This window comes from Calliphora vicina, chromosome 1 (genome assembly GCF_958450345.1).
Source record: "Calliphora vicina chromosome 1, idCalVici1.1, whole genome shotgun sequence".
Lineage (NCBI taxonomy): Eukaryota > Metazoa > Arthropoda > Insecta > Diptera > Calliphoridae > Calliphora > Calliphora vicina.
Window position 1 is genome coordinate 37709607 of NC_088780.1, and position 25184 is coordinate 37734790.

The window sequence follows — 25184 nt, forward strand, 5'->3', positions numbered from 1 at the left end:
ATATCGTATTTTCGAGGTATTTCGACAATAACAGTTCCACTATTGTCGAGAGTTATTTTCTGTGGAAAAAACTTTTTGTTGATAAACCTGCCACTGGGCTAGAATCTTTATCCAAGTAGTTTTTGAATCGCTCCGGTGCATTTTTACTTTGTAAATTTTCGTCGAAATTCGAGGTTGTCTGATTGAAATGGCAGTCAGACACAAATTAAATGACACACCTTTCATTAAATTTTACACATATCTGTTAATAGATAATATTTGACATGAGTAGTGATGATTTTTAATTATCTATGAGGAAAGTTCAAAAAGTCACGCAGTTTCCAAACTGCCCTCGTGTAGTTAAAATATTCAGCAGAAATTCCCAAGATCCTGGGAAATTTTGAGAAAATATTCTAGACATTATGTACAATTAGTAAGCGTCGAATATATGACAAATATTTAATGTATTAATAAAACTTTATGAGATCATAGGAATGAGTATAAACAAATATTAACTCAAATAAAATAACAACAAAATTGAGCACCAAAAAACAATGAGGAATGAATATTTTCGCCAATAAACAAATTTAAAATTGTCTTGAATAAAAGAGAGGTAAATCTAACGAAGAAAAGATTGACCCAAACAAAATAGAACCAGCATTGTAGAGAAAATTTTGTTTACAAAGGGATATTCAAAACAAAATCTCAATAATACCAAACTGCAAATACGCAATGAAAAACATAAAGAAAAACACAGCAAAAGTAATGTGTATTTTGAAAAATTTTCCCAAAATAAATGAGATCGATCTATAGGCTGGTAAAGAAAAAAGCATGATACGAAAATAAAAGCTAGAGTAAAAATGAAAATGAGATGTGAGAGATGAGTTGAAAAAACAAATTTTCATTTTCTTAACATAAATATTGTATTTTCAAATATGTATATACGAGAGTATGTATTATTTTTAGAAAATAAGAAAAAAAAACTGAAAATGAAAATCAGCATTTTTTTTGGTACAAAATATTTTACTTTGCGTCTGTTTCATTTGAAAAAGATTTATACAAACGAAAACAACGTGAACTTTTAAAGGAAAATTTAAATAAAATTTAGTGATAATTAAAAATTTCAATATAAAAATTAAGTTTTTGTTTAATGATAGTTTTATGTTTGAAATAAAAATAGTGAAGAAATTTAAATAACTAATAATAAAAATGGAAAAACTTTAAATAATAAAGAAATAGATGAAATAAATTCTAAAAATTAGTTGAACATACATAGTTATTAAATATTGAAATTATATAATTTATAAACATAAATTGAAAAATTGTACATACATACATAGTATTAAAATTTAATTATTTAAATAAAATTTTCTGAAAATAAAACAAAAGCGAAAAAAATGTGTTCAATGTCAGTGCTGTGTCCATTATGCGCCCAAACAAGCTTTTCAAGTATAGACGCTCTGCGTTGTAGTCTGATTAAGGCCGCTAATGGGCCATTGGCATGTCCCATATGTCATGAATTGTTTTTGGGTTTGGATAAATTGACAATACACTTGTTTAGTCATACAAATATTATGAATTCTGCCAACAATGAAATAAAAACAACAACACAAACAACGCCAAAATCTGACCACCAAAATATACAAAATATTGAAAAATTAAAAACCCAAGAGATTGAAAATTCAAATCATATAAACAACAATAGCAGCAACTGCAATGATATTACAATAACACAAACTCATTTAAATGAGGAGGTGAATTTCGACAAAACACACCACCACCACCACATCACCAGCAGTGAGAAAAACATGATCAAAAAACCAAAAGTAGCGGCCAAAGCAGAAAAGAAAATTATAAACAATATGCATACAACTCATCAACATCAACAAGTTGTTATGGGCGGCAGAGATCAAGAGGAACCAAGGGAAATTGAAAATTTAGCCCAATGTGATATTTGTGAATTTACTTTTCGTAACGAAGAATTAAGAAACATGCATATACGTTTGGTACATCAAAACTTCGATTGGCATGCCAATTTAAAGGACAGCTTTAACAACGTATCACCCACAAACTCACCACTAAACAACTGTCAAAATTCAACTCTAGAACATGATTTTAAATGTCATTTATGCGCCAAAACTTTCAAAATGAAAGGTTCTCTAAGAGTTCATTTGAAAGTGGTGCATTTAATGGGTCTGCCGTATGTTAATAATTCACCGAAATTAACCATATGTGATCGTATACGTCATAAAGAAAATAAAATGGTGAAAACAGCCAATCCCAGCAATAGTAACACACAAATGCAACCGGAAAATCTGCAAACAACATCACCTACCCCCAACAACTATAAGAGCACTAACAATAACACTCTATTTAATATACAGCCTGTTAACTTTATATCCAACTTAAACTCATTACCAGTTGCCTCAAATGTCAGTGTGGTGAATTTAAATCAATCCTTAGAATTTCCCCAAAGTAACTTGGATAGTACAGCGTTGCAAACATCAAATGTTTTATTGGTATTTAATTCATCGGCCTCGGCGGAAGTGGCTCAAAATTTGAATTCAATTTCGAATAATATCAGCTCTAATGCCACCATTAATGTCGCAATGCCTTTATCTTCTCCTACAGACAAGGATGTGACTTCAAAACTCTGTGCGGGTTTGATTAATGCAACTGAGAATCCTAAGATTTGGGAATGTGATGTTTGCTCGAAGGCATTTACCACCAAATATTTTCTTAAGAAACATAAACGTCTTCATACAGGTAATACTCGTATTTTAGGGAAATTTTTTTAAACAATATTAGTAGTATAGGGTTATACATTTAATTTTAAATAAAATATTTAAATTAGAATTGGATGTCGGAATTAATTTACTTTTTAAATATAATTTCATTCAAATTTTGGCCGCGACAACGCTGTAGATAGGCATCTCACGAATTACGACTATTGATTTCACAAACACCAACAAAAAAAATCTTGAGGTGTAACATCACACAATCTAGGCGGACATCGAGATTAACTTTTCACCAAAATGATTTCTCAGTAAAGCCATTGTTGCTCGAAAAACATTTCTCACAGAACGCTGATTTTCGTAATACAGATGAATAATTTCTATACAAATACACTTTACCTTTGGCCCCACAATTCCAAGCAATGGTAGATAATTTGCTCTATAGTTTCTAGCTCCACTTCCTTTCCGCACGTTCTACAATGATGACCCTATTAAGTAATTATTCTACCCAAACACAGTGGCACATGGACCTAGTCTAGTACCTGGGATGATACACAAGGACCACAAAGACTTCCAAGCAATGGTAGATAATTTGCTCTAGCGAGTGAGTTTTTATTTAGATTACGAATGCGAGAATTTGACCCCAGGATTTTCTTCAATACTACCATATGGCAGTGTCTTAGTGTTGATTTCACCAATTCTTCCCGCACTTCTATGCGATCTGATCCGCAATTTCGTTGCACTCAATATGACAGTGTCCCAGTATCCAATACAATATTACTTCATAATGTTCCATCAACCCATTCTTTACCAATGCAAGATCCGAAGCCTTCCGGATGAATTTCTGCCTGAAAGACACTATATTCATACGGACAACCTAGTGCCCGCAAACCTGTGTATACGCCAAAATCGATGCATGTCTCCACCAGCGTGCAGTCTCTCGGAACTCTTCTAGACATTCATGTTTGGGATTTCAACTGATGTCTTGTTTTTGAATTCGACTTCCATGACTGGTACCCAACATCAATCTTCTCTTACCCTATAGAAGATATGAAAGCCTTCAAGACAACCACAATTTCTGCCTGAAAGGCACGAAATTCATATGTAATAGTAAAATATATCCTAGTATCCGTCTCCATCTTCGATCAGAATAATAACCATACTGCATTCAAAAATGCATCATTAATCAACGCGAAACATTTGAGGTCAAATGTCACATTTTTTGCATATATCCCGATATTATGCGTTCACGTATTTAGAAGTTATCACAGAATTTGTTTGTTTCTATATGACAGTCTTCCGGTACCCAACATCAATATTCACTTTCCCAATATAAGATCTGAAGCCTTCTGAAGCCAAAACCGATACATATCTCCATCTTCGATCAGCTCGAAGATATTCATGTTCCGGATTTCAACTTTTGAATTCGACTTCCGTGACTGATACCCAACATCAATCTTCTCTTTTCCTATATAAGAAAATTGTCTACATCAAAAAATAAAATACTCTGCATCTCTTTGATTAACTCTCCCCAGCGGGAAAAAGATGCAGTAAAGAGGCCTTCCTAAATGCCTCATTTTGCAGACACAAGGACTTGCAAAATCATTTTGCCGCATTGCAAAATCATTTCAATTTTACACGGCGTGTCATTGCGAGCCAAGGCCTTGCATACTCGCTGCTGTTAGAGGGCTGAGAGAAGGCCTACTTATGATGGGCTGTTGGCAGCCAACAAGCTCACTTGTTATTAGAAGGGGATTCATAGGGCTTCTTGAACACCTTCTAAGAGCAGGCAGGGTGGAATGAGTATCGGATCTTTTAGAATGTGTAAGTATGCCTTTTAGAAGGCCTACAAATTGAAGTCCTATCATTTTTTCCCGCTGGGTCTATAAAAATTTACAACAACAAATTGCTTGCAGTCCATCATAAGTAGACCTTCTCGCAGCCCTCTAACAGCAGCGAGTATGCAAGGCCTTGGCTCGCAATGACACGCCGTGTAAATTTGAAATGATTTTGCAATGCGGCTAGAAGTCATTGTGTCTGCAAAATGAGGCATTTAGGAAGGCCTCTTTACTGCATGTTTTTTCCGCTGGGTATGACAGTGTTTCGGTACCCAACACCAATCATCTCTTTCCCTATATAAGATCTGAAAACCTTCAAGACCACCAGAATTTTTGCCTGAAAGGCACTACATTCATATGGAATTGTAAAAGATATCCTAGTGTCCCTCTCCACAATGTAAACAACAAAACCAGACATCGACTTCCGTGGTCATGAAATATGAGATTAGAAGAATCACGAGAGTCCATGTTCGGAAATGAACATTTTCATAGATCTTCGCCTTTATACGGGATTCTACTGAGGTCGTTCTTCTGAATTCGATTTTCGTGATCACGAAGTCTGAGATAACCAGATACCCGAGAGTCCATGTACGGAAATTAACATTTACTTAGACATTCGTCGTCATATTTTAATTGAGGTTTGGCATACATACATCTCGATATTATGCGTTCTACGTGTTTAGCAGTTATTACAGAATTTGTGGAGAAACATTTTTTAAACATTATTTTTGTGTACCATATTTTTGTGACCTTTGACCTCCAATAAATTACGTACCGGACATCAAGGTCTACATCAAGGTCTACACCAATATTCTTTACATTGTATTTCATTTAGAAATGTTTCCAGCAATACAGGCACGGATCCAGGTTAACCATTTGATTGACCTTTGGCAATTCTGAAGTCATTAGAGAAATGAAGTTTTCAGTTTCAGGGATTGAATTGGGTACTTATTTGTATTTAAACATTTAATATCAAAGTTGTAACTTTATTTTTGTATACTAATTTCGGATTCGGAAACTAAATTCTGAAAAAATCATGAATAACTTTTTGGGATAAATATTTGTAATGTTGGATTTTGGGTGTATTAAAATGAATCCTGCGATTATTCTGAATAAAGCTTTTGAAAACTCAAAAGACCAAGAGCACCATATCATGAATATCGCTATTATGTTCCATTTTCGGTATTAACTTGGAATTTAATGAAATTTCGGATAGTCTTGTTTAAAGTGGAAGAGGTAGAGTTCTAATTTGAATTTTAAACTTAAATAATCAGTTTAAAATCATTTTAGGTTTCAAAAACCATTTAATTTGTAAAATTTAAACCTGAGAAGATTTACTAAATATAAAATAAGCAGATATAGTCTCTGAAGACGTCTTAATTGTTCATTTCATATAGTGTAAATGCAATGTGATGTATGAAAAATAAAATGATATCACCAAATCTGTAATATTTTATTTTATTTCAGGTGAAATGCCATACACTTGTGAATTATGTGCTCGTACTTTTACATTTCAACAATCCTATCACAAGCATTTACTTTATCATAGCGATGAAAAGCCTCATGTCTGCTCCACCTGTGGTCGGGCATTCAAAGAACTTTCGACGCTGCATAATCACGAAAGGATACATAGCGGAGAAAAACCATTTAAATGTGAAGTTTGTGGTAAGTGAAAAAAATTCATTATAAAACTAATATGACTATTTAAACATTACTTTTCTTTTGTTCTTTTACAGGCAAAAGTTTTCGTCAACGTGTCTCCTTCCTAGTCCATACCCGCATACATACCGGTGTTATGCCCTACAAATGTGAAATCTGCCAAAGAAGTTTTCGCTACAAAGTCTCGCAACGCACCCACAAATGTCAACCGTTTTCGGCAGAAGAATCACCACCACCTAACGACGAAAACACCATCGATCATATGTCGGAGAATTTTATTAAAGCATTTCTTGAAACTTCAGTTGCAAATCAAACAGATTCCCATCTAAATCAATCCCACAATTCACCGGCCAGCAATGAAATTGCTGCCATAAATGAAAAGGCATCATCGTTAAAAGAACAACAAGCTTTTCTTACAAAAACTATAGACGATATTGTGGTGGAATCCTGCAATAAAATGGGCATTGGCAGTGAGACCTTTTCGGCGGATCAGATTGTAAATGAGGGCTCAATGTCACCATCACAGAAATTGCAAAATATGCGTTTGTATTCACCGCAATTGGTGACTCCGGATTTGAATGGAATTGAGGGTGATTTAACGAGATTTTTCTTGGAAAATTCTCAGGCAGGAAATAATTTATTGTGAATTATACTTAATGTACGTGTGTGTATCAATATTTTAAGTGAACCTTTATTGTAAATTATTTTATTAAGTTACATATTAATATGACTTAATAAAATAGGTGTAAACTATTAAAAAAGGAAGTAATACTTTTAACAATTTAAATAAATGTTCTTTTTCAATCGTCTTGTTTTAAAAAATTTAAGTAAAAATACAGGGAAATATACGAAAATAAGCTGTCCTTCGGCGGTATTTTACAACATAACTAGAGTAATACGATATGTTGGAGGTAAGCCTTGTTCTTTAACAGACAACTGTAGTGTGTCTACATACTCCAGGCACAAATGTTGATAGATTAAGAAAGACTCGAATTGTCAATTTGAGATTTGTCAGAAGATTGTCTACAAAAACTTCACAATCTCTCATTCCCTCCAACATATTAACGGAATGTTCGTTTTGCGATTTTATTGTATATTATGACATTAATGGTTTCCACGACCGTCATTTGATGTAATATTTTCTGGATATATATTTTATTTAGACAATCGGCCAATATAGGTTGCAATGGGTTTTTAGAGAACCAATCGAAGACACCCAATTCCACGAAAATCATTTGTTCCCAATCAACTCGGCTAATGTGTTTAACTCATCTAAGTCACTGCGCATATCGCCATATAAGAAAGCAGAACAGATATATATCCCAGTCGTCGAAAGTAAGGAGAAAGCACATCCTATTTTCAGATGTGACCACAGTTGCCAGGCCATCCTGCAATCTTTTTGGCGAAACTTCTCATAATACGTCGATTAGACATTTAAGACACTGCACTGATTTTGAAAAAAGATAGATTGAACAGACATGCGCTACATGGATCCCCTTCTAACGTATATAGATTTGAGTAGCATCCCTAAAGAGAATGATCTAGCATCCATTTGGAACCTATTTTACAGTGGCCGTAAGTGCCACATCCTATGACAGAAGGTTTAGAGATTTATCCAGCGGATCCAAGGGTGTAGTGGAATAAACACTAGTAACACAGTGATTTAATCTTTTTGTACCATTCTCAGAAAGCTCATTTTCTAAAGTGAAGGACAACAGTCGATAACCCCATAAAAAGTATTCCATAGGTAGTCCATTCAGAAGGTCAAATTTTCGATCACTATTTGCAGAAATGCTACCGGTAGCACGTGAATTATGTGAATAATGTTGGCTTCCAAGTCTTTAATCATAACTGGCTTATATAAAAACTCGATTTTTGGTCAGAAATATGAGTGATCACAGATCGAGCCCTTTTTTTGATTCAACGCTTATTGGCCAAGTTATTAGCGAATTTAGATATTTTGAGATTTTATATAAAAGTCGATTTTTTGTCAGCAATATGAGTGGTCACAGATCGAGCTCCTTTTCTTGATTAAAAGCTTATTGGCCTAGTTATTAGCGAATTTAGATATTTTGAGTTTTTATATAAAAAATCGATTTTTGTTCAGAAATGTGAGTGATCACAGATCGAACTGCTTTTCTTGATTAAACGCTTATTGGCCAAGTTATTAGCGAATTTAGATATTTTGAGTTTTTATATAAAAAATGGCTTTTTGTTTAGAAATGTGAGTGATCACAGATCGAACAGCTTTTCTTGATTAAAAGCTTATTGGCCTAGTTATTAGCGAATTTAGATATTTTGAGTTTTTATATAAAAAATCGATTTTTGTTCAGAAATATGAGTGATCACAGATTGAGCTCTTTTTCTTTATTAAATGCTTATTGGAAAAGTTATTATCGTATTTAGATATTTTGAGTTTTTATATTAAAAATCGATTTTGGTCAGAAATATGAGTGATCACAGATCGAGCTCCTTTTCTTGATTAAACGCTTATTGGCCGAAGTTATTAGGGAATTTTGATATTTTGAGTTTTTATATTAAAAATCGATTTTTTGTCAGCAATATGAGTGATCACAGATCGAGCTCCTTTTCTTGATTAAACGCTTATTGGCCAAGTTATTAGGGAATTTTGATATTTTGAGTTTTTATATTAAAAATCGATTTTTGGTCAGAAATATGAGTGATCACAGATCGAGCTCCTTTTCTTGAATAAACGCTTATTGGCCAAGTCATTAGCGAATTTAGATATTTTGAGATTTTATATAAAAAATCGATTTTTATTAAGAAATATGAGTGATCACAGATCGAGCTCGTTCTTGATTAAAAGCTTATTGGCCTAGTTATTAGCGAATTTAGATATTTTGAGATTTTATATAAAAAATGGATTTTTGTTTAGAAATGTGAGTGATCACAGATCGAGCTCATTTTCTTGATTAAAAGCTTATTGGCCAAGTTATTAGAGAATTTAGATATTTTGAGTGATCACAGATCGAGCTCCTTTTCTTGATTAAACGCTTATTGGCCAAGTTATTAGCGAATTTAGATATTTTGAGTTTTTATATAAAAAATCGATTTTTTTTCAGAAGTATGAGTGATCACGGATCGAGCTCCTTTTCTTAATTAAACGCTTATTGGCCAATTATTAATGATTTAAGATATTGTGAGTTTTTATATAAGTAATCGAATTTTGGTCTGAAATATGGGTGATCACAGATTGATGTATTTTGCAAATGTATTTAATAAGTGGGCGTAGTAGTGGACGTGGACAATTTTTATTTCTGTAAAATCCTATTTGGAAATTAGCTACATCGATTTGCGATTTCGGATGTATCAAAAAAAATTGGGGTGGTCAATTGTTCTTTCAGTAAAAACTTAAATTGGATTACTATGACCATTGAAACAAAAAATTAGCCAAATCGGGGTAGGCGTTTTCCGATTTTGGATAAATCGTAAAAAGTGGGCGTGGTAAATTTTTCATTCCGTAAGAACCTAAGTTGAACTATGAACAACATTTTAGAAAAAAATTTGTCTAAATCGGTCCGGCCGTTCTCAACTGATGCAATTACCAAAGAACGACATTTGGTTTTTATTTATATAGATTTGCTCAAAACAGCAAAATAACCCTTATTTAATAAATAAAACAACTTGTTGCAACAATAATAATTACAATAATAACGGTTGTTATGAAACGCTTTAACCATAGGGTAACATAGAGACGAGACGGAATTGTCAAAAACCTATATCTTGCAACAACAAAATACATGATAGACAATGTATTTTGTTGTTGTATCAAAAATATTATTTGTTTGACAAATCGGAGTGTCTCGTCTCTATGTATAATTCTCTATGGCTTTAACGGTTGTCGATACAAAATAAATTATAGTAACTATAGTTAACCTTGTGTTTTATTGATAAAACGTATCACTTCAACACAAAACAAAGTCATACAAATCAGTGTCACACAAAGTAGAAAAACATTTCAAATAATATTTTTCTTAAGAAAATTTGCTAACTAAATTCAACCAATAAAATGGATGAGGAAATGATTAAAAATGCTATGGAAGCCATGCATTGGAATACAAATTCTGCTATGCCCATGGCCAACCAAGAAAATCAAATGATTTTACAGGCTTTAGCGGAATTAAAAGAGAAAAAGGAACAGCTTATAGAGCATCAAAAGGAAACAGAAGAGAGATTGGAAAAATTACAGCAACATTCAACGAATGCTGAAGAGGCAATTAATCACAATTTGGTGGGTTTAAAACTATATGAAATGTTTTGTTAAATGTTGATAAAATAACTATTCTTAAAGAAATTATTGGAGGCTTTTCAATCTGAGGTAAGAACTGAAGCCCATTTGCATAAAATAGCATTACGAGAGCACTCCAAGCTCAAAGATGATTTAAGAAATGTGGGTAAAGAGTGGCAAAACTTCAAAAAGTATATTGAAACTACAGATAGTAAGTAAATTTTTGTATTAAAGTTACAGAGTTATAAAGAAAATTTAAAAAATTTCAGATGAAATGGGCAAACGTAAACATAGTATCGATAATCTAACCAACCGTATTAAATGGGCCAAAACGGCCTTGGTGGAATGGCGCCAGGCCATGGAGGATGGCAACAAGGGATTTCAGCTTATTGAAATGTACTACAAAGATGATCAGCTTAGGGCCAAACAACAAAATTACAAGCGCCTGAAATTAAATGATGAAATTGAACGTCAACGCAAAAAACTTATAAATATGTATGACGATCAAAAGACTTTGGAATGCAATCTAGAGTGTACGGCTAATTTATACCGCACAGCTCATAATGAAAGGCGTCAAATGGTGGACACCTGGAAGTTGGCGGCTCAACAAATGTCCCAAAGAGAGAAGGATATACGTAATAGTGAAATTGCTTTAATGGAATGCCGTCTAAAGGTGGATCTAAAAGCCAAGGAACTGAAAATGCAAGATAATAAACTGAATGAAATCATAGAAAATAACCGTGAGGTAGAAGAGGCCATAGAGATGTTAAATACAGAAACCTCGGATATGAAAGAGCAGATGCAAAGACTGGCCGACATGATAATGTTGAAAACTCAGGAGGTAAATATTGAAATCTATGAACTATTGAATATTTCACTCTCTCTTTTGCTCCTTTAGGTAGATCTTATAACAAAAGAATTACAAAATTTGGCCAATCGTGTTCAACAACAACGTACTCAAAATCGTCGTTTAGCCAAAGAAAAATCTGAATATTTAATAGAATTGGAACATTCTGAAGAGGTGATTGCAAAGCTAGAAGCTCGTTTTAGTGACATGAGTGGCAAAAATCTAAATGCCCAACAAAGACTGCAAATTTTAGAAGAACTCATGGATGTAGAGGATAAAGCCCAAAGAGAAGTGAACAGGGAAACAGATCGTATAAACGGTTTGATATATCGTTCGCAACAGCAATTGGTTAAATTTAAAGAAGACAGCGTTAATCTAGCGGTAATAAACTATTTTTTAAATTTAAAGACATGTTAATAATTGATTTTATAACAGGTTAATAATCGTGGCCTTTGTTCCAATATGGCGGCAGTGTCGAAAAACAATCAAGCTTTGGAAAAGGATATAAGAAAACAAACGGAAAATAATTATGAACTAGTGAGTCATACAAATCAGATGTATAAAATCGAAAAATTCTATATTAGAAACACTTTTGTAGTCCTTTAAAATGCTTACCCTGGAAAGACGAATAGTGCTGCTGCATGGCGGCATTATAGATCCTGTGGTCGAACAAAGAAACCAAGATTATTTGTGTGAATTAGAGCAGCACTTTAACAAATTGCTGAAAAATGTACAGGCCACTCAATTGCAAAATAAAAAACTGGATGACGATATGCGTAAATTGACGATTACCTATAATAACGATATGGCACGTTTGGATCAAGTCAACTATAAAATCAAAGAAGCTCAGGTCTATTGTGAGGGAGGCATAAAGCGGGTCAAAGAAGAAACAAGACGCAATCAAGAACTTATAGTTGAGCTCAGCATATTGAAAATGAAGGCACATGAATTTGAAAATGAAATAAATCAATGTGAAGAGGGCACTTATAATTTGGTGAAACATCGCATGCATTTAAATCGCACCATTAAGGATCGTATGGTAGAGATAAAGTCTCAAATGGATTTGTTGAATTTGAAACGTAAACACTTGCAAGAAGAACTGAGCACATTGAGGGCCGATATCGGAGAGAGGAGAAAACATATAGAAGCTGTTAAGGCCAGATTCGAATTGACCTCTAAGCTGTTGGGCGTTAATGAAGATGGTAGTGTGGTAACGGGCACTCAGCTAAGAGTAGAGACGGCTCAGGAAAAACAATTGCTTTTGGATGAGGGCAACGAGCTGAATGAGAAAGTTCTTAAGGCCGAAAAGGAAATTGAGGCTTTACAAAACACTTTGGCCTTGTTGAATAATTGCAATGATGCGTATCGTAAGAATGTGCAAAAGCAACAGGAGGGAGGTAAGGAAATGAAAAGATATATGTATATTTTACGAGGGTTAAATCTATGTTTTGAGATATGGCAACATATGGGGTAGACACATCATATGTGATATCAGCATTTCCATTTCGAAAAAACATCGAGTTAAAATAAGAATATTTTGTATTCTTAAATTGAGATCGTTGTCCGATCGTAAGCCAAAACAGAGTTTCGTTATTGAAGTTGTCTGCAGAAGAAAATCCTTCCGCCCTTAAAATGTTTAAGTTTACATTTTGTGTTAAATTTTATGTTAGAATTGTTAAGTTTTTTCCGCTGACTGATCACTTTAAACGATTTTGACATATTCCACTACTGGTCCGATGGCAAAATGATGTTTGAACGAATAGTAGAAGACATATGCTTTAAGAAAATTAAATTTGTGCAACCCATTTAAAACACATTGTGAGATAAAGGGTGTCAAAGTTGACTACCTCTGGTTAGAAAAAGTTTGTACAGCTTGTAACTTATACAAATGATTGAAACTTTATAATAAAGCAAGTGGGAATAACTGATAAAATAAATTTTAGTTTGGTTGGAAAAATTTAATTTTTGTTATAACAAACACAACAACAAAAATTCCACCAATAGATGAATTTTTAACAAACTATTGGGGGATTCAAACGGTGTTCTATAAAGTCATATTGTCATAATGTCCTATTATATTAATTTAGTTTAATAAATTTTTTGTTGTGTTTAAAACAAAAAAATTCTAAACTAATAAGTAGGGTACGGATTTTCATGCATTTATTATTGGAAAATATGCGTCTAAAATATGCTTCAAAAAAATCAAAATATGACCTAAAAATTTTAAAAATATGCACTTATAATTTGTGCAGAAACATGAAATAATTAACTGTGAAATGTTTGCTTAATGCCCAAAAAATACACAACAGTTTTCCCATCAGTTAGGACTTTTTAAATTAAACCAGGAGTTAAATAGTTAGAGCTTTAAAATTATAATTGTTCTTCTGAGAAAATTATGGATATATTAATTATAATATATTGGTATGAATACTTGTTTAAAGCCATAATCTTTAGAGCATATATATTGCGACTTTTCTTTTAAAATCGTCAATATTTTGATCGTGCTGTAAAAAATGACAGTTGCCTAGAACTACTGGAAAATGACTGTCAGGAGCGGTAATTGTGTATGTGAAATTACAAAATCTTTCGATAACAAAATCTCTTATATCGTAATTGAAATGAAAATAAATATAAATGTTTTCTATATATTTAATGAATTTTTGAACAGCAAAATACATGCTAGTCAATAAGGGTCCTCATGTAAACGCTTAAAAGCCTCGCAAACTGTGCAATCTGTGCATTTTTACACTCTCGCAAATGAAATGTCAAAAAATGTATGGAAATTCGTTTGCACAACTCCGATAAGTTTGCGCGACAATTTAGACTCGCAAACTTGAATTTATTGTGCATTTGATGAATCAGCTGCTTTTGTTTACTTTTATTTATAAGAAATAAAAATCAAATAAAATATAAAAATTTTGTGCATGTGAAAATTGTGTAACTTTGGAACAGAATGATTGTATTAAATGACATTATGTATGAAAACATTAACCAACAGCTAGAACATAAACAAAGTCCTCCAAACTATGTATACCATCGTTTGTTCCAAAGATTTAACTTTCATTCAACATTTTAAAATTAAAATTTATACAATTTGAAAAAAATTATTAAAGCTTTTGTTGAATTTATGTATTTTTATTTGACAAATATAAATTTTCTGTATAAACTTGCACAAAATTGAAAAGGTGGGTTCATGAAACATGTCGCGCAAATTTGCCCATTTGCACAAATGGGAAACTTAAGTGTTTAAATGAGTACCCTTAATGTATTTTTCAATGTTGTTGTATCAGACATAAGATTTGTTGTATTTTTGTTTGACAATTCGGAGTGTCTCGTCTCTATGTATAATTCTCTATGCTAAAAACCCTTAAAAATAAAAGTTGAGAAAAAGTAAAAAAATTAAAATTTGGACGTCTAGAAAAAATTATTTTTGATATGTCGTAGTGGACCTTTTTTTTCAATCCAAAAGCTATTGAAAAATCGATGGCATAATATCGAAAAATGTTTGTCCTTATAAATCGGCCCACCCTAATGTGTTTGTATTATAATTAACATTTTTTTTAATTATAAAATTCGATTTTTTTTTAAAAATTCACTATTTTCGACCATTGCCTAAAGAAGGGTACATGTGTATATTGATTTAAATAAATATCTTTTTGAATACAGTTCTTATCAAATATGTATTTAAAAATATTACATTTTTAAAAAATCTTTGAGAAATATTAAAAAAAAATATGCTCCAATTTTGTAAAAATTTTACAATTTTTCAAATTAATTTCTAAATTTTGACTTTGATTATTTTTTACGACAAGTCGGATTAAGATATGGGAAACAACTTTGGTGAACAACCGATGAGCTTTAGCGGCAATATTTTTAAAATTAAAGAGATAAAACTAAAACTAAACTTCCCGCATATGTCTCTTTGTTGGCACAAAATTCTAAATTATCTTTCAAATACATGATAAATTAATCAAATCCGCTATCAGATGCATAAGATACTAATATTGGTAAAGCCCCAGTAAATTGTTTTTTGGTGAAATTTATTTATTTATTTATGAAATACTAATAAACAGGGCAACCAAAAATATGCTCTAAAAAAGTGTTTTATGCGCATAAAATATGCACTTATGAACGAAAAATATGCTCTTAAAATATAAAAAATATGCACTTAAAAATAGTTGGTTACTGTTTGACTTCAACGTTTTATTAAAAAAATTTATAAGAAGTAAATAAAATATTGAACTGATTAATTAAAATTGTTTATTATAGAATTAAATTTCGATTGTACTGTCTTTTGCACTACATGAAAATAGTTTGATTCAATTCATTTTATTATATTTAGCAATAAATTACCATCTGTTTTCTTAAGTTTTTAAATGTTCAAACTAAATCTTTGTTTTAGATTTCCATAGAGTTGATTTGTCTCATCTTTTAAACTGCCTTATACTTTAAACTTTATTTTTGTAAGTAGTGGCATATTTTACTTGCTCAATCCATGTGCCCCATGCTCCGGATAAATTTCTCGAAATATTTTTTTTCTACATAAAGCTTTAAAAATCACTTTTATATCATTTGAATATGCTTCAAAATTATAAATAAGCCTTACAATAGTGGAATGATTTGTTCTAGTTAAAACTGCGACAATTAAAGAAATCTTTTTGTTGGAATTTTATGATTGGGACTCAAAATACCATGAAATTTCCTATTTTTCTTCCTTTTTCATCCATTGTTTCGTCTATCGATGTCCATGTATATTTTTCTTTTTTTCTGATTTCTTAATATCTTTGTAACAATTTGTTTAAATCTATCAACGTGCTTTGAACGCAAGATTTTCGGTGGATCTTAATATTCTGAAATTTTGTTTAATTTTATATTAGTGGTAAACTGTTAATGCCTAACTATAACTGTCTCAGCCTTAAGTTTCTTTTTTTAAATGTATCCAAAATTTTGTTAAGAAGTTACCCATAATAACACAATTTAGAAATTTACATTTAATTTTTTACGTTTTTTACTATTTGTTCAATTTTAATAATTGTGTGAAACTAATCTCATTTAAGTCAACGAAAATTCATTTAAGATAAGTCGATTATCGATACTCTCATTTTTTCTTTAAGTAGCCTAGGCCAATTATCATTGGACCTTAACAAAATAGTAAAATATACAAACAATAAAATTGTATTAAGAAAAAAAACTAATGAAAAAAAAGAAAATATGCAAGAGAAATATGCAGTTATGAGTCAAATATGCAAAAATATGCTATAAAACGCAAAATATGCAGTAAAGAGCAAAATATGCAAAAATATGCACTAACAAATCGATGCCAAAATTCTTAAAATTGTCTGAAACGGATAAATAACTAACTCATATGTTTATACAACGCACAGCACAAAATATGATATTGCATATTTTTGGTTGACCTGCTAATAAATAAATTAATTGAATACATATTTTGAAAAGTTCCCATTGTATTCTCATCCACATTAGTTTTATTCTTGCAAAACAACAGAACACATTTGTATTTTTCCCAAAACATTAGTATCAATCTAAGTATACAAGATAATGAAAATCCTAAATCTTTATAAGATTCACCACAAACATCACTATCTAGTATTTAATATTTTAATTATTTTCAACACTCTTACAACCATAGAGAATAGACATAGAGCGGAAACTCTACTGTCAAAGACCTAACTCAGTTGTCAGAAATCTATGTGGTGAGAATGTATTACTAGAAAAAACCATGTGAAAACAAAAACAACACTCGTATGTGTGATTATTTTGAGGAATTTTTTTTCTAGTTTCCGCTCTATGTTTCTCTATGCTTAGAACCTTATTATGAAAACCCTTCATACGTATAAAACCTTAGCAAAAAAACATTAAACTTTTTAATATATTAATTTTTAAAATAAACACTTCCAGAGGAAGCCACTAACGAATTAAAATCATTACAAATCAATTACTGTTCATCTTTAAATACTTTGCGAAGTTTGCGACAAGAATTACAGGAGTTGGAAATAAAAATAAATGAGTCCTACAAAGAAAAGGAAGAATTGGAAAACACATTGCAAAAGGAAGTAAAGAAGAGGTTAGTTAACTTTAAAAAAAAACTAACTATATAAAACTTAAAACTAATAAAATGTTTGTATTTTTCTCATAGATCCGATAATGCTGACTTTATAACACGTCTTAAAAAGGAACTGTTGGATCAAAACAATAAACTACAGCGCGCTGATAGAGAATTAAAAACTGCTCTTAAGGCCATTAAGCAAAGAGCTATAAGTCGAGAATTTCTGGAATTATATAATCGTGATTTGGACTTAAGGGAATTGGAGAAAAGAAATTTGGATGTTTTAAATCAATTGGGTGATTTGGCTTATGCCGATGATGAAATGGGTCCAAAAATAGCTCGTCATTTATTAAATCGAGGCCTAAAAATGCCTCATATGATGCAAAAGTCAAGAAGTTCATTGTCATGGCGTAGTGACACCTCATGCGAAGGCATGTCATTAAGTTCATCGAAGGGTAAGTAGTTTAAGGACTTAAATTATTACAAATTTTAAAAATATACTTTGCTTTATTGAGAATAAACACTGATTGAGTTTGTTTTTAATGTTTTCATTTTCAGAAATGTTTACTTCTCGTTCATCACAATCAGATGCCTCCGAAGTAAAACTTACACCAAACACCAGATTAAGTGTAATTTCACTCGAATTACCTGAGAAAAAGAAGGGCGGCAAATAGAATTTTCCTTGTCAATAGTTTATTTTTTTTTTAAAGAATTATTTTTCAATTAAATTTATGTGTAAATAAAAATCATTTCTTTTTTCTGATTTATACATTTAAAGAAATACCTTTGAATATTGTGGCAATTTAATCTTCAGCTTCGGAACCGCTACCAGAGGCAGTGCCACTGCCGGAACCACTGGGTGTATTACTGCGAGAACGTGAGGGTGATCGAGAACCAGAAGCGCTGCGTGAGCGAGAACGGCTTTTAGAACGGGAACCGCTTTTAGAACGGGAACCGCTTTTAGAACGGGATTTTGAACGTGATTTCGAACGAGATGAACGCGAACCAGAGCGGGAGCGAGAGCCAGATTTTTGTGAACCAGCTGGTGAAGCCGAACGTGATTTGGAGGGTGATTTAGTGGCGGAACGAGAACCAGAAGCGGAACGTGAACGGGAGCGTGAAGCCGATTTTGAACGAGAACGACTGCGTGATTTTGATTTAGAACGAGAGCGCGAACGTGAAGAGGCTCTAGAGCCGCCGGAAGCAGAACCAGATTTATCCGAACCAGAACCAGAAGCCGAACCCGAACGTGATCTAGATCTTGACTGAGACTTGGCATGTGATTTAGATCTAGAACGTGATTTGCGTTCACGTTCTGTTTGCTCAGCCTCTTTACTGCCCTCATCTGGTTCGGTTTGCTCTTGTTGTGGCTGCACGGTTTGTGGTATGTCATCTTCTTCCTCCTCTTCCATTTCTTCTTCATCATCGTCATCACCGGCTGGTTCCAATTGACGTTCACGATAACGTTGCATGCGGTGTTCATTTGCATCCAAGGAACGATGTTTAACAACCAATTTAGTATTGCTGGGTTGTTGGCCCACCTTCATACGTCTCTTATTAAGACGTACACGTGTCTCCAGTTCATTGTAGAAGACGCCATCGTGGCGCATAACAAAGAAGTAGTTCTCCTCGTAGCCCTTAGAAGCCTTACTCTTAACATTCCAATTATATTCACGGGCAATTTTATACTCATAATCTTCGTCATCCTTGTAGAGCACTTGTTCGGCAAAATCAATGCGTCTCTTTTCCAAGGTGCCCTCAGTAGGCAAGAAGTAGGCCACGAACTGTTCACCACTTTCGTCCATCACACCACGAATCATAGCCTGAGACATTTCCTCCAATTGAGCTGGTACATTTTTGCCAGCCGGTGCGGGATCACTGTCGAAAATGACCTGGGCACAAGGATACTTCCAGTTTTTGAAATCTGGATACACAGGAAATGTTTCCACTGGCACCACATTGGGTTTGGAGTAATGTTTGGTGATTTCGATCTTCGAATCGTCAAATGTTTTCTCAATGGCCTTAATTTGAGCTTCACGATCCAAGTAGAGAGTTTCCTCACGCAATGATTTCTTCACATTATAACCCACCTTGGCTTCAATTTGTTCCAAGTTCTGAGGTTGGAAACGAGTCTGTTCCGTGGAAATATATTCTGATTTACGCAACCATGACACACTGCGAGAATGCTGTTTGGAACGCACTGAATCGTGTGGTGTATGGACATCTTCTTCCAGTAGTTTTTCATCAGCTGGATCAAGTTGTGCATAGGGATCGGCTTGATAAAGATCACGATTGATTAAATCGATGGTTACGCCCAGATCATGTTCGGTCAAGACTTCATACTTGTAATTGCGCTCCAATGAAGTGGGGTTATACTGTACGAAACGATGACTACCGAAGGGATACTGCAGAAATTTCAAATCGAAGGGTATATCAGGCAAATTATTGCCATATTTAACACGGCATATAATTTCCGATCTGAAAATAAGTAAAATTAAAATAATAACAGCGAACATTTTGTTTTTCCTAAAGAAATGCTTACTTTCTTTCTGTTTGTCTGGGTGGCCTTTTTTCGGTAGGAGCGGCGGCACTATTAATGGTGGGTGGCATTTTCTTTTATAAATTACACATTGAAACTTGCACAATTTGTTGGAAATTACACTTTTTTTTTTGTTAAATTTACACTATTTACGCTGATTTTTTTATTAAATAAATTTAAAAAACACACGCAAATTCTGCAAATAAAAAAACGCCGCCGATGTGTTTTATTTTTTGACAGTGACTTAAACAGAATAACGAAGTTGTTTTGTTTTTTCGAGGAGAGTGTCATTTATACAACAGGGTGACATAAACGAAACAAAAAAGTATTTGACAAATAGAGGGCGCTCATTATTTTGTTATTTCCAATTTACAACGTTATTTGTAAATTTTGTTTTAATGTATTAATATTTGTTAAAACAATAAATTAATATCAATAAAATATTATGTTTTGTAATATTAAAAACTATTTTAATATAAATTTACAATATTTGCAACTTGGTTTGACATTCAATTATGATATAAATTAAAATTGAATAAGAAATTTCGGTTCATGGTTAAATTTAAATAGTTTCATAAAACTTTGTTAAATAATTTCCATATAAGGAATTACATAAAACCATTCACAACAAATTATTTTTCCTCTAAGGGCATTAGAAGTATTTTTTGTATAATTTATGTTTTTAAAATGAACTTCAAAGTTATCATTGAATTAAATTTAAAAAAATCAGGAATCGGTAGAAATATAGGAGCTATTATTATATTACAAAGAATGCAAAATGAGCAATGTTTCCGGCAACTAATAGGTTTATAGCTAAGCTTCTAATAAATAAATTCAATTTAAAATTCATTCACTAAAATATTAATTCAGAATTAAAAAAATGTCAGCAATTAATTACATAAAACCATTCTCAAACAAATACATTTCTTAGCTCCATTCAAAGGCTTGTATTTGAAAATTCATTAATTTTTGAATTAAACTATTTTCATTCTCTCTTCATTCAATTTGATTTTAGTCATTTAAAAATGAATTGAAAAAGTATGCATTAACTTGTAAATCAATTATTTAAAGGAATGGTTAAGAGACACAATTTAATTTGATTTTGAAACATGAATTAAGCATTAATTCTATGGAACCTTTGTATCTGAATGAGAAATTTTAGTAAATTGCGAATTTAAAGGTTATTATTTTTAAATTGTTTCAAAATCACTAGTTCTAGAACGACTATAACCTGAACCACTTCATATTATTTGATAACAACCATAAAAATAGTGATATCTCAACAACTTCTACACCATTTCCATTTGTATTTCAGAAGTTTCAAATTGTACTTCAGAAAATTCCAATTGAATTTGAAAAATTTCCAATTATATTTCAGAATTTTCCATTTATAATTAAGAATTTTCCAATTATATTTCAAAAATTTCCAATTGTATTTCAGAAATTTCCGTTTGTATTTCAGAATTTTTAATTTATACTTAAAAAGTTTCTAATTGTATTTCAAAATTTTCCAATTGTTTTTCAGAAATTTCTATTTGTATTTAAGAAATTTCCCTTGGTATTGCTATTAGAATTTTCTGAAATACAAATGGAAATTTCTGAAATACAATTGGAAAATTCTGAAATACAATTGGAAATTTCTGAAATACAATTAGAAAATTATGAAATGCAATTGGAAATTTTGAAATACATTTAGAAATTTCTGAAATATAAATGGAAAATTCTGAAATATAATTGGAATATTCTGAAATTTAATTAGAAAATTCTGAAAAATAATTAGAAAATTCTGAAATACAATTGGAAATGGTGTAGAACTCGTTCTGAAGAACAATGTTGTGATTCTTAAGAAATTTTACAGTTGTCAAAAAGTAATATTGAACCGTTTGATTATTTTGACGTTCTACACCAATTTTACAATGGTTGTGTTTTGCAGAGCAAGTATCTCCGAGTGTGTATTCCCAATGAGTATCATTCTCTAAAGCTAAGGTCACACATGACAAATATTTGAAGAAAAAGATAAATAAAATAAATTTGATTTTTTTATTTATTTCAAAAACATATTTTACTTAGGATGATTCAAAACACTTGTAAGAGTAAACACGTCAAACAAATTTGTGCTAAAAAAAAGTGGTTACGCTTTGTGACCCTACCTTTACAATCGCAAGAGTTCACACACTTCGCTATACGAGTCACACAATTCACCATTTATAGTTCGCAAATCTTGGAATGATGTTGGATCACGAACGTTGACTAATAGCAAACGCAAATACAAACACTCATCGTTTCTAGGATGGACTGTGTAAATGCTAACTAAAGCATCGGCGGAAAATAAATGGAGGAAGCCTTGAACTAAATTTTCTTATTTCCGCATTTGAAATTTCTTTGACGATTGATTCCAAGAAATATCTTGGCATTTCGGAATATAGCAGTGTTCGGGCAAATGCATCAACCCGGCACATTTCAAAAAATCTGGTCAATGTTGTAGATGGTGGATGATCAACTCGGCAAATGAAAAAATGCGCCAAATTGCTTGGTTACTGCTAACATAGCGACCCATTTAAAATTAATTGACTTAATCGTTGGAATTCTCCGCAATAACTCCAATCACAGTCTGTCACTGCCTATGTTCATATATTTGCTGATTTGATGGATTTTACGAAATGGCAAGATTCGACGTTGATATGTGCTTTGAATGTTTTGGAGAGTAATGGCGAATATGAATTAATCCAATGGATAAAATTATCCGACGATTTAATAAAAGTGAGCGTGGTAAATTGTTATTTCATTAAAAACTTAAATTGGGTTACTACATACTTTTAAAAAAATTAGCCAAATCGGTTCAGGCATTCTGTGATTTTAAATATACCGAAAACACGAAAGAAAGTATGGTCGGTCAAGCCCTACCATATAATACCCTACATGAGCAAAATCATTTTTCTTTTCAAATTTCAATAATTTATTTTCGTGAATGATTTTCGGAAGAGTGCTATGATGGGGGCTATGACTAATTATGGACCGATCGCCATGAAATTAGATCATGTTATTTATGTTTATATGAAATTTATTTGTTATAGTTATTTTAATTTTATGTTTATACCAAAATTTTTAAGAGATTTATGATCATTAAAGATATAATATTGTGGGCCTTATGTGGGAGCTATGACTAATTTTGGACCGATCACTATGAAATTTGGTTGTGTTATTTATGTCTTTATGAAAGTTATATATGTTGAATTGTATGTGTATATCAACATTTTTAAGAGATTTAAGCTCGTTAAAGATATTTTCGGAAGTGAGCCTTATATGGGAGCTATGACTAATTTTAGACCGATCGCTATGAAATTTAGTTGTGTTATTTATGTCTATATGAAAGTTATTTATGAAAGTATTTTATGTGTATACCAACATTTTTAAGAGATTTATGCTCCTTAATGTGATTTTCGGAAATGGACATTATATGGGAGCTATGGACCGATCGCCATGAAATTTGGTGACATGAATTTCGTATATATAAAACTTATTTGGAGCAAAACTTGTGATGATACCTATATAAATTAAACATTTATGACTGATAAAGTCCAATTTCGGACATTTGTATGGGGGCTAGGTGAAATAATGGACCGATTTTCCTTGGGCGGAAAAAATTATATGTATCAAATTTTATAGAAATATCTTCAAAGTTGCGACCTGTACTCTGCGCACAAGGTTTATATGGACAGCCAGCCTGACGGACGGACATCGTTTAACCCTACGTTACTAGCAACTGATCTGGTTGATACAGTCAAACATTTTTTATTGTAAATTTTTTTAAAACCCTTTTAAGCTATTTTTTTGGCAAAATAATATTTTTACTGCAATTTTTTTGTATTATTCTTTTGAATAAATTGCATTTAATATTGTCTTTATGTTTTCGAAATAAAAAGTGAAGAGATTATTTTCAAACGAGCCTTTTTTATTGATATCAATTTGATACATTGTGACTAGTCTCGATTGAAAATGATTGCGACTAACGGAGGGTTAATCGTCTCAGAATTAGTATACTTTAAGGTGGGTGTATTATGGTATTTCAATATAAAATTAAATAGAATTACTACGAACATTTAAAACAAATAATCAAATCGGTGCAACCGTTTTCCGATTTTAGATAAATTGAAAAAAGTGGGCGTAAAATGTGGTCGTTAATCCCTAAAGACTATGACGAAAACTTAAAAAAAATTGTGCAAATTGGTCCAGCCGACATTTGACTTTTATTTATATAGATTTGAATAATTTTACGTATTTTTATATTGATCGGTTTAAGTTTTGTTTAACTTAATACAAGTATAAGTTTTATCTGACTCACTCACAAATTTCGAAATAAGTCATATAATAAGCTGAGTTTCTATAGCGAACGAGTGCTTTGAGTGGACGTTTTACATGTATTTTGTTACAATAACAAAACACATGTTAAATTTCCACTCAAAGTACTCGTTCGCTATAGAAAAACAACACATTAATATTTATTGTTTTCCTGTTGTTTTCACAGTAAAATCAAGTATTCTGGCAGGTAATTCTAGCTAGCAGTAAAAATTCATAACTTAATTTTCTAATTCTACCCATAACATTTATTGTTTTTATTTTTAAATTTGGCGCCACGATTATTTTTTCTGTTAATTTAAACAAATTGTAGAAATTTATTCAACAAAACATGGACCAGTTTTAGAATGGCATTCAAGTTAACAAAGATTATGTTTAGATTGCAATTTATTATAATTTGAAGTAGTAAAATGGGACTATTCTTTCACATACCAAAATTAAAGAAATTTTTTTTAAAAATATTATATTTTGATTAATATTTCTTGATGCGTTACAATGAAAATAATTTTTGATCTTTCGGGTAATAAAAGTTTTTTCTGGAAAGTTTAATTAACTTTCGTAAATATTTGTTTTTGAATTTTTATTTATCTAAGTCTAAAAAATCGTTCGCCACAGGGACACTTTTTTATGATTGGCGTACACTCTACATAATTATTTAAAATATTATGAGTTTATGTAAAAAAAATAAGATTTATATTTCTTTTTGCTCACAAAAATTTATTCACTAGAATTACTGCCTGTTCCACGATGTCGAAAGAAAAAAGAGTCGAAAAATTTTGTATGAAAAACACTCAGTTTTTAAAATTCTTTCGAATAGTTTTCATATAAATTTGTTCGAATCATTTTTCTTTCGACATCGTGAAACAGGCCTTTAATTTTATTTCTTTTTGAAAGGCTTTTTATAATTTTGTTTCA

At 31.8% G+C, this 25184-nt stretch overlaps 3 protein-coding genes across 3 annotated transcripts; 2 read left to right on the forward strand and 1 right to left on the reverse strand.

The window, feature by feature from the left end:
• Window positions 1-1301: 1301 nt before the first annotated feature.
• On the forward strand, window positions 1302-6867 carry LOC135948936 (zinc finger protein 354B). The gene is made up of 3 exons (XM_065498389.1): window positions 1302-2745; window positions 6020-6217; window positions 6289-6867. Exons 1-3 carry the CDS (start codon window positions 1377-1379, stop codon window positions 6855-6857), a joined length of 2136 nt encoding a protein of 711 aa, XP_065354461.1. The 5' UTR covers window positions 1302-1376; the 3' UTR covers window positions 6858-6867.
• A 3326-nt stretch (window positions 6868-10193) lies between these two features.
• On the forward strand, window positions 10194-18169 carry Ccdc39 (Coiled-coil domain containing protein 39). Its single transcript, XM_065509030.1, has 9 exons — window positions 10194-10463; window positions 10524-10671; window positions 10730-11301; window positions 11359-11688; window positions 11743-11844; window positions 11906-12704; window positions 17227-17392; window positions 17465-17829; window positions 17933-18169. The coding sequence occupies exons 1-9, from the start codon at window positions 10242-10244 to the stop codon at window positions 18046-18048; spliced, it is 2820 nt and encodes a 939-aa protein (XP_065365102.1). The 5' UTR covers window positions 10194-10241; the 3' UTR covers window positions 18049-18169.
• On the reverse strand, window positions 18046-20079 carry atms (RNA polymerase II-associated factor 1-like protein antimeros). The gene is made up of 2 exons (XM_065509040.1): window positions 19917-20079; window positions 18046-19852 (listed from the first exon to the last, which is right to left on the reverse strand). Exons 1-2 carry the CDS (start codon window positions 19982-19984, stop codon window positions 18178-18180), a joined length of 1743 nt encoding a protein of 580 aa, XP_065365112.1. The 5' UTR covers window positions 19985-20079; the 3' UTR covers window positions 18046-18177.
• Window positions 20080-25184: the final 5105 nt, after the last annotated feature.